This window comes from Phoxinus phoxinus, assembly GCF_949152265.1.
Source record: "Phoxinus phoxinus genome assembly, chromosome: 23".
Taxonomy (NCBI): Eukaryota; Metazoa; Chordata; class Actinopteri; order Cypriniformes; family Leuciscidae; genus Phoxinus; species Phoxinus phoxinus.
Window position 1 is genome coordinate 26,670,885 of NC_136898.1, and position 16,019 is coordinate 26,686,903.

General features: G+C 44.4%; 1 protein-coding gene across 2 annotated transcripts in view; it reads right to left on the reverse strand.

Annotated features, from left to right (window-relative positions):
* The window catches only part of megf10 (multiple EGF-like-domains 10), a 68,361-nt gene that overhangs the window by 31,648 nt on the left and 20,694 nt on the right, over nucleotides 1-16,019 (reverse strand). For both annotated transcript variants that reach the window (XM_079599473.1, XM_079599472.1), the window contains exons 5-8: nucleotides 13,703-13,795; nucleotides 2,079-2,325; nucleotides 1,801-1,921; nucleotides 792-928 (exon numbers count right to left, since the gene is read on the reverse strand). In XM_079599473.1, the coding sequence (XP_079455599.1) occupies nucleotides 792-928; nucleotides 1,801-1,921; nucleotides 2,079-2,325; nucleotides 13,703-13,795 (598 nt within the window). The remainder of the gene's footprint in view (nucleotides 1-791; nucleotides 929-1,800; nucleotides 1,922-2,078; nucleotides 2,326-13,702; nucleotides 13,796-16,019) is intronic.

Genomic DNA, 16,019 nt, shown 5'->3' on the forward strand with positions numbered 1-16,019 from the left:
CAATGACTGCACCAGCTTTCCTGACAGCTTCTCCAGCTTCAAATCCCAGCGTCCAGCACACAACAAGACTGGCCGTTTACCCACCAGCAATACAACCTGCAACTGGACAATTCTCTGAGAACTCCTGCATGACTTTGTGCTGTAATTGAAGTGTAGAAACAGTCCAAACCATGGGTCAGTGAACTAGCTTCTCCATGCTTTTGATCATGTGAGAGGTCAATGCTGCTGGTCTACAACCAGACATGATGTTTTCCAGAGCCCTGAGACTGAATCTCATCCGATCGGCACATGCCCTCTTCACTCTGGGACGTGTGCCAGCATCAGATCCTGCAGTTTCACCGCTTTAGTTTCCTCATAACCTGATATGCTGAGTCTACAGCAGTGCCAGCGCTAATCCAGGAGATGTATTCAGTGACAGCATCCTCTGAAGACATGCTTCAGCTGGGCTCTGTTCCTCACACTACGCTATCATGTGACTTCAGAGAGACTGAATATAGCGCAAGAGTCACATAGACCTTAGAGTCAGGAGTGAAGCCGATGCTGTGAGGGACAGAAGAATTGTACTGGTGTTGGACAAAATGGCAATTGTTCAGTAAAACTTTTGAAAGTTGTGTGCAATAGTGGCATGTATGTGTATAGGCTGTAAGTTCATCCCTCGCAACCTCGTTTTCATCCATGTGAAATTCAATAATTTAAGGTCTGTTGGCTCTTTTCAGGAGCTTGTACACTCACAACATGGTGTTGCTCTCCTCTCCAGCGGTAAAGCTTGATGTTGCGGTGCATGTACTGACCTCTCTCCTGTGTATCCCGCGCTACACACACACTGTCCCGTGGACGGAGCGCAGCTTCCTCCGTTATGACACTGACACTCCTGCGAGCAGTTCCTCCCGAAGCGTCCCGCCGGACACGGCTGTCCACACACTGCTCCCTGAAAACGACATCAACACATCACTGACAACACAGTGTGCCGAGACAAACAGCGTGCAACAATTACATTAGACAGGAAGCTTTAAAAAAACATTCTCAAATTACCCTAAAACAAAGAACATCATTTAATCAAACAAATAATATAATAATTCTGTCCAAAGTCCAAACATAATGGGCCATATCATACACACGGTGCAATGCAGCGCCAGGCACAAGTGCTTTTTGTAAGTTTCAGCCCGACGCAGTTATCATTTTCCCGTCCTACGCCTATTTGTGCGTCTATCTGTGGCCCATGGGCTGCTGGTCTTAAAACCTTGTGTGTGTTCAGGCGCATTGTTGGAGCGTTGCTATTCTGAGGAACTGAAATAGACTGAGCCATTGACCAACAGAAACCTGCTCTAAAGTCAATGGTCCAGTATTGTTTTTGTTATTTAAAGAGCGCGTTAGTAATGTGCGCCTAGAGTACACTTTTTCCCGTAGATGATCAGCTTGTGCGATTTAACCTCGCGCACGAGCAGATCCGTTTCCTCGATAGAGAAGCGTTCAGTTTTTCCGCTTACAAATTCCACCATGTAAATAGTGAATCCACCATGGCTTTTAAAGGGAATGGGAGATGAGACTCTGATTGCTTTATTGCAAGTTACGCCCAAAACACACCCATTACTCATTAAGAGAATAGGAACAACCCTTTTAGACCATATGCTGGGTGCGCCGACCGTTGTTAAACTTGCAAAAGTGGATCCGGACGTACACTTGCGCCCTGCGCTTTAGACCATGCACTTACATCCTTAAAATAGGGCCTGATGAATCACAAATATTTATCTTTTATATTTATGTCAGTTAATGTGTGTTTAATGAGTGTTGCAGGCGTACCATCCAGCCGGCCGGGCAGGAACACTCTCCGGTCACATGATGACACACGCCACCGTTCTGACAGGGGCAGCGCTCCTCGCACTGCCGCCCATGCTTCCCTGGAGGGCACAAGTCCTCACAGCTGCACACACACACACACCAAACACATTTACATTCATGCATTCGGCAGACGCTTTTATCCAAGTTCTTGCATTCCCTGGGATTCGAACCCATGAGCTTGGTGTTGCTAGCACCACAATCATCTGTCTGAGCTACAGTACAAACACATGTGAACTCACAATGCTCCAGTGTATCCTGGGCTGCACACACACTCTCCTGTGATGTGGTGGCATGTGGCGTTGTTCTGGCACAGGCACTTCTGCTGGCAGCCGTTGCCGTAGGTGTGGCGCTCACAGAGGTCCTCGCAGCGCCAGCCGCGGTGTCCCGGCGCACAGAGGCAGGCTCCGCTGATGGGGTTACACAGCGCCTCGTTCTGGCACTGACAGCGGTTCCGGCAGTGCGGGCCCCAGTGCTCGCCATCACACGCTGCACACACACACACAGAGCTGCACTTCTGACACAGAAAACACCATGTGGAAAATACAGCATCGGCCAGCAGATATTTGATCAATAATCGATGTGATATGTGCAGTCGCTGAAGGAAAAATCAGCCGCACAGCTGTCTGAGGGAAGCTCAACATCAGTCTTGGGTTGTGTGTGAATGAAATGCTGCATCAGAGCTGCTTTAGTGTCTGTGTGTGAGTTCAGCACACGACACAACATGCAAATCATAAGTGTGACTGTAGTTGTTTCTCTGAGTCAATCATGCAGAATTTGGAGTCATCTATTAGATAAAATCTTAAAGCTAATGCAGTGTATGACGTCACTATACATCACAAAATCATATATTTCACATATAGCACATCCTCTGGATATTTAAACAAGAATGACATAATTTAATTTTAATCAAGAAATTTAGAAGATGTAGAAATACAGTGTTATTGAATTAACTATAAGTTAAATAAATGTTTAACTAACAACTTACTGCCTATAAATGTATTTGTACAATTTACAGGCCCCATGAGGTACATAAGCTGTCAAACATTTCAGCCATCTTTCATCTCACATTTCTATTATCCAAGCTAACAGGGAATATTGTCAGAACGTTCTGCAAGGTTCACTCAAATGATGAACAATCGAATTTCCAGTAACGTTAATAGAAGGTTTGTTCAGAGCTATCTGGTTTTTAATAGTGTTCTCTAAATTTTAGCATAAAAACTTTATTTATTCATTGGTCATGGAATGTTTTTTTTTTATGTTTTCGTTGGACATTTGTCTAATGTTTTTTAAATGTTATGTTTCAGAACATTTAAAAGTAACATTTACATAATGTTAGCAAAACATATTTAAATAGGATGTGGTGTTCTGGCTATTACAGGAAAAGCCGTAGTGTCACGGACACTAGAAATGTCTAATGCATTCCATCTGAACAGATTAAACTAATTCCTTCCAGGGATATAAAATAAACAAATCCCAAACAACTCACACCCTGAATGTGGCCAATCATAAAATCAAGTCTAAATTACATCATTCTGTATGATTATACACCAATTATACATCCATTCTCAACGCAATGCTCCTTTCCCAACGCTTTCCATATCAGCGTGTATTGATGAAATAAATGCTTGGATGACCAGTAATTTTCTCAAACTTAACACAGATAAAACAGATTTACTTCTTATTGGTTCACCTCAAACTACATCCCGTGTCTGTGTTGACAATGTCAATATTGCTGGAGTTCTGGTTCAACCTTCCACCGCTGTCAAAAACCTGGGTATAATCTTTGATTCCTCTCTTTCCTTCCTTCCTCACATCTCCTCGCTCACTAAGTCTGCCTTCTTCCACCTTCGCAATATTGCACGCTTACGTCCTTTTCTTAACATCAGTGATGCCGAGACCCTGGTTCACGCTTTCATCAGTTCACGGCTTGACTACTGCAATTCACTTTTTTATGGCTTACCCAATTCATCATTAAATAAAATTCAATATATCCAGAACTCTGCCGCCAGAGTCCTCACTCACTCAGAAATCTTCCCACATTACTCAGTCTACATTTTTTACGCAGTCTACATTGGTTACCCATTCGCTATCGCATTCAATACAAGATACTCCTTATTACATTTAAAGCACTCCATGGTCTTGCCCCCAACTATATTTCTGATCTCATCCATACATACTCCCCTGTTCAGTGTTGGGTAAGTTACTCTAAAAAAGTAATTAATTACTAGTTACTAATTACCTCTTCAACAGTGTAATTAGATTACTGTACTAATTACTCACTCTAAAAAGTATTTAATTACTTTTAATTACTTTCTAAATCCCATATCAACCTCAACCATCTGAATAATACAAGGATAGACATGAAACGGTTTTAATTCTTCCAAATAAATTCTATAAAATTGCATGAATTATCCTTAAACTGACCAAAAAATGTAAAGGGAGAAGGTTAAATAATAAACATATACTTTTTAACATCAGACAATAAATTGATGTTAAACCCACTATTGTTTTATATAGAATTGTTCTAGTTAATACCAGTCTGATCTCATGACATTTTATACTTATTTTACAAGGTGGCTAATTTGTACGAGTGAGGTCGTAGGATTTAGCCACCTCATAAAATGCATACAAATTGCCGTGAGATCGGATTGATCTATACACAGTATTTAGCTCAATTACATTAGAAGTAACTGTAATTAAATTACAGAAAAATTAAGAGTAATCCCTTACTTTACTTTTTAGAGGAAAAAGTAATTAAAGTACAGTAACTAATTACTTAGTAATTAGTTACACCCAACACTGCCCCTGTTCGCACACTTAGATCTTCGGATCTGTTGATGATCCCACGGCACAAACTAGCATCGTTTGGTGGTAGAGCATTTTGCACCGCTGACCCAACTCTCTTGAGTTCCATTCCACAACACATCCGTAATCTCTCATCACTACATGACTTCAAAACCCACATTAAAACATATCTTTTTGTCACTTGTTTCCCCCGACCCCTGACTCTATGTTCTGATTCTATATGTATCTTCACAGTTTCTATGTCATGTTTTTATGTCATGTTTCTATGTCATGTGTTTTTGTAATTTATTGTAAAGCGACCTTGAGTCTTTAGAAAGGCACTATATAAAATAAACATATTACTATTATTATTATTATTTATTATTATTATTATGATTAGACTGACGGTTTCAGTTCCATCATTAAACACTGAGACACGACAGCCACACCATCATCTGCAGTCCATCATCTGCGACCCTCTCGCTCCGGCCACAGCGTTAGGAAAATATGAGGCAGGAAGTTCATAATCAAACAGCTGTGTATTAATGCTCAGAGAAACAAACACACACTCCACTGCAAATGAACCAACTCATATACACAAGAACGACATGATAATGTAATGAGCTTCCACTGTTCACACAAACTGAACTCACTGACAGACACTTAAGAGACCAATGACCGACCGTTCGTGTGTTCGCCGAGTTAGTTTAAGCATGACACAGCTGTCCACTTCTGGAAATAGGAATGAATAATATGACTCATGCATGATTGGCTTTTGCTAATGTGTCAAAAAGACAAGAACGATGTTATTTTAGAATAAGAGATGCTAGTCATTTGAGAATGACAACAACAACACTGGAGTCTCTTTTTCTAAGATCTTGTTCTTGATGAAAAGTTGCATTAGGCTCATTTGAGCTTGTTTGCACAAACACTGAGTCAGGTGTAGGATGGTATATATTACCAGGGATCCACAAAGTACAGGACTTGTGTACTTCATACATCACTGCTCTGAAAGCAGAAAGCTATGAACTCACTATTACTAAGACTTTTTAAATTGTATGTACACATTACGCTTTGGGTCACATATTAAATATCTGAGGGAAAAACTTAAGAAAAAATTAGGATTTTATTTTAGAAACAAATCATGTTTTTCATTTAATGTGAGAAAGAAACTAGTGTCTGCTACCTTTTTACCAGTTCTAGACTATGGGGATGTAGTATATCAGCATGCTCCCTCTTACCTTCTTGTCTCTCTGGATGCTTTGTACCATGGTGCTTTGAGATTTATAACTGACTGCAGATTTTCGACACACCATTGTGACCTATATAAAATGGTTGGTTGGTCGTCGTTGAGTATTAGAAGAAAAAGCACTGGTACCAATTGATTTACAAAGCTATATTGGGTTATCTACCCCCTTATCTTTGTTGTCTTATTAATCAGAAGTCATCTGGAAATTACTCATTACGTTCTAAATCGACCTACAATTTGTGTGTGCCTTTTGCCAGAACCGAGATGGGTAAAACCTCTTTTAAATATGCCGCAGCATCGGATTGGAATCTTCTCCAGACTGAGATGAAGTTAAAAGATTTAGTATCTTGTGGTCAATTTAAATATTTATTGGATAATCATCAGAGTAAATTGGTTGTGTGTAAATGTTTGTAACCAGATGCATTTTATATATATATATATATTTTAATTTTTATTTATGTAATGAGATTTGTTTGTGTGTTGTAAATTTTGTAAATTGTCTATGTAACTTAGCTGCCTATCTTGGCCAGGACACTCCCGAAAAAGAGATTTTAATCTCAGTGAGTTTTCTTCCTGGTAAAAATAAAGGTTATAATTTATCCACAGGAACCCTTTCCATGAACCCTGTGTTAATATTCTGAGGGTAATCCGAGACATTTGTACTTTTAACATTTACTGTTCAAATCTGACTTTCACATGAAAATATTAGTGTTTTATCTTCTATATGTCAGGCCTGTGATGTCTTCCACACAACCTCATTGAAACCTCCATACTGTTTCTTCAGGCAAAAAACTAGAGTGCTTTAGTGAACCGTGACCCAGTTCAACATCAAGGTTGTCCACATCGACTCTATTCAACATCCTCTCATCCATGAACGTATGGTCGAATGTATTGTACTGACAAACTCACACTGCACACCAGTCAAATGTCCAAGAGACATTCCTTTCATTTGCTCAAATGGAAAACCTTCAATGCATGAACTGAACATGTCACAATATCACCAACCCTTGTGTCAAAGCTTCACTCACAAAGTGTTTCAATCATGTGTCCAGCACTGCTTTAGCGAACTGACGATGAGTAAATGAAATTACACGAAACTGTGTGTCTCTCGCACAGACTCACTTCACAACACAAATCACTGCCGAGATATACTGTAAGGCAGCAGTGAAACACAGCACAACTCCACCAGTGAAACACAGCACAACTCCACCAGTGAGACACAGCACAACTCCACCAGTGAAACACAGCACAACTCCACCAGTGAGACACAGCACAACTCCACCAGTGAAACACAGCACAACTCCACCAGTGAGACACAGCACAACTCCACCAGTGAAACACAGCACAACTCCACCAGTGAGACACAGCACAACTCCACCAGTGAAACACAGCACAACTCCACCAGTGAGACAAAGCACAACTCCACCAGTGAGACACAGCACAACTCCACCAGTGAGACACAGCACAACTCCACCAGTGAAACACAGCACAACTCCACCAGTGAGACACAGCACAACTCCACCAGTGAAACACAGCACAACTCCACCAGTGAGACACAGCACAACTCCACCAATGAGACACAGCACAACTCCACCAGTGAGACACAGCACAACTACACCAGTGAGACACAGCACAACTACACCAGTGAGACAAAGCACAACTCCACCAGTGAAACACAGCACAACTCCACCAGTGAAACACAGCACAACTCCACCAGTGAGACACAGCACAACTCCACCAGTGAAACACAGCACAACTCCACCAGTGAGACACAGCACAACTACACCAGTGAGACACAGCACAACTCCACCAGTGAGACACAGCACAACTACACCAGTGAGACACAGCACAACTCCACCAGTGAAACACAGCACAACTCCACCAGTGAAACACAGCACAACTCCACCAGTGAAACACAGCACAACTCCACCAGTGAAACACAGCACAACTCCACCAGTGAAACACAGCACAACTCCACCAGTGAGGCACAGCACAACTACACCAGTGAGGCACAGCACAACTCCACCAGTGAAACACAGCACAACTCCACCAGTGAAACACAGCACAACTCCACCAGTGAGACACAGCACAACTCCACCAGTGAGACACAGCACAACTCCACCAGTGAGACACAGCACAACTCCACCAGTGAGACACAGCACAACTCCACCAGTGAAACACAGCACAACTCCACCAGTGAAACACAGCACAACTCCACCAGTGAGACACAGCACAACTCCACCAGTGAGACACAGCACAACTCCACCAGTGAGACACAGCACAACTCCACCAGTGAAACACAGCACAACTCCACCAGTGAAACACAGCACAACTCCACCAGTGAGACACAGCACAACTCCACCAGTGAGACACAGCACAACTCCACCAGTGAAACACAGCACAACTCCACCAGTGAGACACAGCACAACTCCACCAGTGAGACACAGCACAACTCCACCAGTGAAACACAGCACAACTCCACCAGTGAAACACAGCACAACTCCACCAGTGAGACACAGCACAACTCCACCAGTGAGACACAGCACAACTACACCAGTGAGACACAGCACAACTCCACCAGTGAGACACAGCACAACTCCACCAGTGAGACACAGCACAACTCCACCAGTGAGACACAGCACAACTCCACCAGTGAAACACAGCACAACTCCACCAGTGAGACACAGCACAACTCCACCAGTGAAACACAGCACAACTCCACCAGTGAGACACAGCACAACTCCACCAGTGAAACACAGCACAACTCCACCAGTGAGACACAGCACAACTCCACCAGTGAAACACAGCACAACTCCACCAGTGAGACACAGCACAACTCCACCAGTGAAACACAGCACAACTCCACCAGTGAGACACAGCACAACTCCACCAGTGAAACACAGCACAACTCCACCAGTGAGGCACAGCACAACTCCACCAGTGAAACACAGCACAACTCCACCAGTGAGACACAGCACAACTCCACCAGTGAAGCACTACTGTCGGCTTCATCAGAGACTGAAACCCAAGCCACCGCAGCAGCTGCTCTGAGCACCAACACATCAGTGCCCTTCTCACAAAGAAACTGGGTCACATTTATTTATATAGCACAATACATCGTTTCAGTATGATCAGTGTGGTCAATACTTCTGCTGAAGAACAACTGCAGAGGTACAGATGTCTTAAAGCAGTAGGGCTTGGGATAGACACACATTTCATCATTCGATGCGATTTCAGTTCACAAGCTTGCGATTCGATTCAACTCCAATCTCGATTCCATTCAGTATCGATTCATATGGATATACAGTATATATGTATTATGATGTAAATAAAAAATTATTTGTAGTATTTTAAAAAAGTACATGTTCATATGAATTGAAAGTTTAGTGACATTTGTGAGCATTTCAATTTACATTAAATAATGATCTTCATTGGTGTTTACTTATCAACAAGCATTTCTGATATTTCTAGCTACTGTATGTGAATATATATTAACTAATGTTCTGTTAAGAATTATATAATGTTTGTTATTGATTTATTCATAAAAGTTATTATAAAGTCGCTTTTTTTTAATCCGATTGAAAGAAATTGAGGCAAATAACATCTATTTGGAGTATGTTGGGTTATTCTGCTGCCCCGACCTACATCTGACATCACATGAGCTCAGCCCTGAGGTCATTTCCTGTGATTCTGGCCAATCACTGCCTTCTCTTTGTTTGGCTCTTTGCTCTTGAAGAAAGGCCTTTTTTCCTTCAGCCTTAATTCAGGACAGTGTTTTGTTGGCGTCTTGTGGCCCGGAAAGGCCAGATACAATGAGTCTTCAGAGGGAATTAAAGTCATCTCACAGCTGACTGCAACCATGCTGCCAAATCCCTCTTCATGTGTCACTGTAATAAAGCCCAGCAGTGGTTAACTGATCCAGGTCCTGAGGGACACTGAGACCCAGACACAACCAGAAGAGTTGAAGCTCAGGACTGCTGATGGTCTGTCTGCACATGACAACATGCCCGGGTCATTCTCCAGAAGAGATGGGTGCGTCGTTCAGGAGTCAGCGCACTGATAAGGGAATCTCAGTCTCAATCAACTCCCTCGTTCAGGAGTCAGCACACTGATCAGGGAGTCTCAGTCTCAATCAACTCCCTCGTTCAGGAGTCAGCGCACTGATCAGGGAGTCTCAGTCTCAATCAACTCCCTCGTTCAGGAGTCAGCGCACTGATCAGGGAGTCTCAGTCTCAATCAGCTCCCTCGTTCAGGAGTCAGCGCACTGATCAGGGAGTCTCAGTCTCAATCAGCTCCCTCGTTCAGGAGTCAGCGCACTGATCAGGGAATCTCAGTCTCAATCAACTCCCTCGTTCAGGAGTCAGCGCACTGATCAGGGAGTCTCAGTCTCAATCAACTCCCTCGTTCAGGAGTCAGCGAACTGATCAGGGAGTCTCAGTCTCAATCAGCTCCCTCGTTCAGGAGTCAGCGCACTGATCAGGGAATCTCAGTCTCAATCAGCTCCCTCGTTCAGGAGTCAGCGCACTGATCAGGGAGTCTCAGTCTCAATCAGCTCCCTCGTTCAGGAGTCAGCGCACTGATCAGGGAATCTCAGTCTCAATCAACTCCCTCGTTCAGGAGTCAGCGCACTGATCAGGGAGTCTCAGTCTCAATCAACTCCCTCGTTCAGGAGTCAGCGCACTGATCAGGGAGTCTCAGTCTCAATCAGCTCCCTCGTTCAGGAGTCAGCGCACTGATCAGGGAGTCTCAGTCTCAATCAACTCCCTCGTTCAGGAGTCAGCGCACTGATCAGGGAGTCTCAGTCTCAATCAGCTCCCTCGTTCAGGAGTCAGCGCACTGATCAGGGAGTCTCAGTCTCAATCAGCTCCCTCGTTCAGGAGTCAGCGCACTGATCAGGGAATCTCAGTCTCAATCAGCTCCCTCGTTCAGGAGTCAGCGCACTGATCAGGGAATCTCAGTCTCAATCAGCTCCCTCGTTCAGGAGTCAGCGTACTGATCAGGGAGTCTCAGTCTCAATCAGCTCCCTCGTTCAGGAGTCAGCGCACTGATCAGGGAGTCTCAGTCTCAATCAGCTCCCTCGTTCAGGAGTCAGCGAACTGATCAGGGAGTCTCAGTCTCAATCAGCTCCCTCGTTCAGGAGTCAGCGCACTGATCAGGGAATCTCAGTCTCAATCAACTCCCTCGTTCAGGAGTCAGCGCACTGATCAGGGAGTCTCAGTCTCAATCAGCTCCCTCGTTCAGGAGTCAGCGAACTGATCAGGGAGTCTCAGTCTCAATCAGCTCCCTCGTTCAGGAGTCAGCGCACTGATCAGGGAATCTCAGTCTCAATCAGCTCCCTCGTTCAGGAGTCAGCGCACTGATCAGGGAGTCTCAGTCTCAATCAGCTCCCTCGTTCAGGAGTCAGCGCACTGATCAGGGAATCTCAGTCTCAATCAACTCCCTCGTTCAGGAGTCAGCGCACTGATCAGGGAGTCTCAGTCTCAATCAACTCCCTCGTTCAGGAGTCAGCGCACTGATCAGGGAGTCTCAGTCTCAATCAGCTCCCTCGTTCAGGAGTCAGCGCACTGATCAGGGAGTCTCAGTCTCAATCAGCTCCCTCGTTCAGGAGTCAGCGCACTGATCAGGGAATCTCAGTCTCAATCAGCTCCCTCGTTCAGGAGTCAGCGCACTGATCAGGGAATCTCAGTCTCAATCAGCTCCCTCGTTCAGGAGTCAGCGTACTGATCAGGGAGTCTCAGTCTCAATCAGCTCCCTCGTTCAGGAGTCAGCGCACTGATCAGGGAGTCTCAGTCTCAATCAGCTCCCTCGTTCAGGAGTCAGCGAACTGATCAGGGAGTCTCAGTCTCAATCAGCTCCCTCGTTCAGGAGTCAGCGCACTGATCAGGGAATCTTAGTCTCAATCAACTCCCTCGTTCAGGAGTCAGCGCACTGATCAGGGAGTCTCAGTCTCAATCAGCTCCCTCGTTCAGGAGTCAGCGAACTGATCAGGGAGTCTCAGTCTCAATCAGCTCCCTCGTTCAGGAGTCAGCGCACTGATCAGGGAATCTCAGTCTCAATCAGCTCCCTCGTTCAGGAGTCAGCGCACTGATCAGGGAATCTCAGTCTCAATCAGCTCCCTCGTTCAGAAGTCAGCGCACTGATCAGGGAATCTCAGTCTCAATCAGCTCCCTCGTTCAGGAGTCAGCGCACTGATCAGGGAATCTCAGTCTCAATCAACTCCCTCGTTCAGGAGTCAGCGCACTGATCAGGGAGTCTCAGTCTCAATCAGCTCCCTCGTTCAGGAGTCAGCGAACTGATCAGGGAGTCTCAGTCTCAATCAGCTCCCTCGTTCAGGAGTCAGCGCACTGATCAGGGAATCTCAGTCTCAATCAGCTCCCTCGTTCAGGAGTCAGCGCACTGATCAGGGAATCTCAGTCTCAATCAGCTCCCTCGTTCAGAAGTCAGCGCACTGATCAGGGAATCTCAGTCTCAATCAGCTCCCTCGTTCAGGAGTCAGCGCACTGATCAGGGAATCTCAGTCTCAATCATCTCCGTCGTTCAGGAGTCAGCGCACTGATCAGGGAATTTCAGTCTCAATCAACTTCCTCGTTCAGGAGTCAGCGCACTGATCAGGGAGTCTCAGTCTCAATCATCTCCGTCGTTCAGGAGTCAGCGCACTGATCAGGGAGTCTCTGAGGAGTTTTCTGCCTGTACTCATTTCTGGTTCTGGAGAGGGTCCGTCGAGGTCAAGAACCTTTCCCTCAAGGTAGCTTTTCTATTAGCCATCACGTCTCTAAAATGAGTAGGAGATCTTCAGGCCCTCTCTATATCTTCCGAGTGCCTGGAGTTTGCTCCTGGGAATATTAAGGCTATCTTGCATCCCATGAGATTTTATAGTCTGGACCTTCCTTCAATACCAGGTGTACGAGACGAGTGCTCTCGTCTTAAGTGTGACTGTTTCAGCCTCACACAAATTGTCGTTACGACACAGTGCGAGGTCCCTCGAAAGGGAACGTCTCGGGTTACGACTGTAACACTGCGTCCCTTTGCCATGCCTCCCCCTGCCTGGGAGCAACTTGCTTCATCACAGAAGCTAACTCTGTTGTGTGCCGGCGTCCCTTTGTAGCTTCCATGTATGCTACGCTGGGGGGCATTCCCCCAAAGGTGTCGTTACAACGCAGTGTATTATTCCCTTCTCACGGAACAAGGGTGACAGTCATAACCCAAAACGTTTTATTTCATATGCAAAGATTTTACTCAGGCACTGAAGGTCAAGAGGGTCAAAAACAGGGTAGAAAATGGCCATTTATTTCTAAATTATGTCTACTTTTGATGTCATAATAATCGCACCAACATTATTATGTCAACCTCAGGGAACATTTGTGACTCATTTAAATAATGCAAAAACTAAGAAAATAATAATAGAGTTAATAGCTATAGAGTTCAAGAGACTAAAAATCTGTGATAAATTAATGTTTCAAATACAAGCGTTAACAAAATCAAAGACAGATAATCTTTCTGAGACACTACATCTGAAAAACTTCAATCACAGAGCTGATATATTTAAAAACTAATTTTTAAAGAGGGGGGGAGAGAGAGAGACGGACAGGCGCAGCTGCAGGACTCACGCCCCTCCCCAGCCTGGCTCACACTGACAGAGGGGGGGGGGGAGAGAGAGAGAGAGAGAGAGAGAGAGACGGACAGGCGCAGCTGCAGGACTCACGCCACTCCCCAGCCCGGCCCACACTGAGAGAGAGAGAGAGAGAGAGAGAGAGAGAGAGAGAGAGAGAGAGAGAGAGAGAGAGAGAGAGAGAGAGAGAGAGAGAGAGAGAGAGAGAGAGAGACACTCACCGCTGGAGCAGTCGGCCCCTCCCCAGCCCGGCTCACACTGACAGGTGTTCGGGGCCACACAGCGGCCATGCACACATTTCTCAGCACAGTGGGCTACAGAGAACACAAGAGAGAGCAGGTCAGATTTCAGTCGTTCTATGAGCAGAGCAGCAAACAAACACGAGGAGAAACCCCAGAAAACCCCATCAGACACTGATGCTCGGACGCCCCGTCCACTGGGAAATCCCACTGCCCCACCATGCTCTTCACCATTTGATATGCTTCAGTGCTGAGTACTTTTGAGGGTATGTTAACATAATTGTTAAAGTTTCCCTGAGATGAACAGTATCTCAATGGTGAGGAGAGACAGCATGTGATTAAAGTCAGAGTTATACAAAAGACTCTTTCAGGCCCAAAAAAGTGTCTTTGAGCTGATGCTCTGCTATCCATCCATCCATCCCCATCCATCCCCATCCATCCCCATCCATCCATCTATCCGTCCATCCGTCTATCTATCTATCTATCTATCTATCTATCTATCTATCTATCTATCTATCTATCTATCTATCTATCTATCTATCTATCTATCTGTCTGTCTGTCTGTCTGTCTGTCTGTCTATCTATCTGTCTGTCTGTATATCTGTCTGTCTGTATATCTGTCTGTCTGTCTATTCATCTATCTATCGATCTATCCGTCCGTGTGTCCTGTCTGTCTGTCTGTCTGTCTGTCTGTCTGTCTGTCTGTCTGTCTGTCTATCTATCTATCTATCTATCTATCTATCTATCTATCTGTCTGTCTATCCATCTATCTATCTATCTGTCTGTCTGTCTATCCATCTATCCGTCTGTCCGTCTATCTGTCTGTCTGTCTGTCTGTCTATCCATCTATCTATCTATCTATCTATCTGTCTGTCTGTCTATCCATCTATCCGTCTGTCCGTCTATCTGTCTGTCTGTCCATCCATCCATCCATCCATCCATCTATCTATCTATCTATCTATCTATCTATCTATCTATCTATCTATCTATCTATCTATCTATCTATCTATCTATCTATCTATCTATCTATCTATCTGTCTATCTATCTATTTATCTGTCTCTGTCCGTCCATCTGTCCGTCCGGTCACCTGTCTGTTTGTGATCATCAGTTGTGGTGTGAGTTTGTGAGTCTACAGTATTGTAAGTGCTTCAGAGTTTCACCAGGTTCAGAGATTAATACTCAGTCATACTCAATAATACTCAGTCATACTCACTCAGTCATACTCAGTCAGTCATACTCAGTCATACTCAGTCAGTCATACTCCAGAAAACCCCATCAGACACTGATGCTCGGACGCCCCGTCCACTGGGAAATCCCACTGCCCCACCATGCTCTTCACCATTTGATATGCTTCAGTGCTGAGTACTTTTGAGGGTATGTTAACATAATTGTTAAAGTTTCCCTGAGATGAACAGTATCTCAATGGTGAGGAGAGACAGCATGTGATTAAAGTCAGAGTTATACAAAAGACTCTTTCAGGCCCAAAAAAGTGTCTTTGAGCTGATGCTCTGCTATCCATCCATCCATCCCCATCCATCCCCATCCATCCATCTATCCGTCCATCCGTCTATCTATCTATCTATCTATCTATCTATCTATCTATCTATCTATCTATCTATCTATCTATCTATCTATCTATCTATCTATCTATCTATCTATCTATCTATCTGTCTGTCTGTCTGTCTGTCTGTCTGTCTGTCTGTCTGTCTGTCTATCTGTCTGTCTGTATATCTGTCTGTCTGTATATCTGTCTGTCTGTCTATTCATCTATCTATCGATCTATCCGTCCGTGTGTCCTGTCTGTCTGTCTGTCTGTCTGTCTGTCTGTCTGTCTGTCTGTCTATCTATCTATCTATCTATCTATCTATCTATCTATCTGTCTGTCTATCCATCTATCTATCTATCTGTCTGTCTGTCTATCCATCTATCCGTCTGTCCGTCTATCTGTCTGTCTGTCTGTCTGTCTATCCATCTATCTATCTATCTATCTATCTGTCTGTCTGTCTATCCATCTATCCGTCTGTCCGTCTATCTGTCTGTCTGTCCATCCATCCATCCATCCATCCATCCATCTATCTATCTATCTATCTATCTATCTATCTATCTATCTATCTATCTATCTATCTATCTATCTATCTATCTATCTATCTATCTATCTATCTATCTATCTATCTATCTGTCTGTCTGTCTATCCATCTATCCGTCTGTCCGTCTATCTGTCTGTCTGTCTGTCTGTCTGTCTGTCTGTCTATCCATCTATCTATCTATCTATCTATCTGTCTGTCTATCCATCTATCT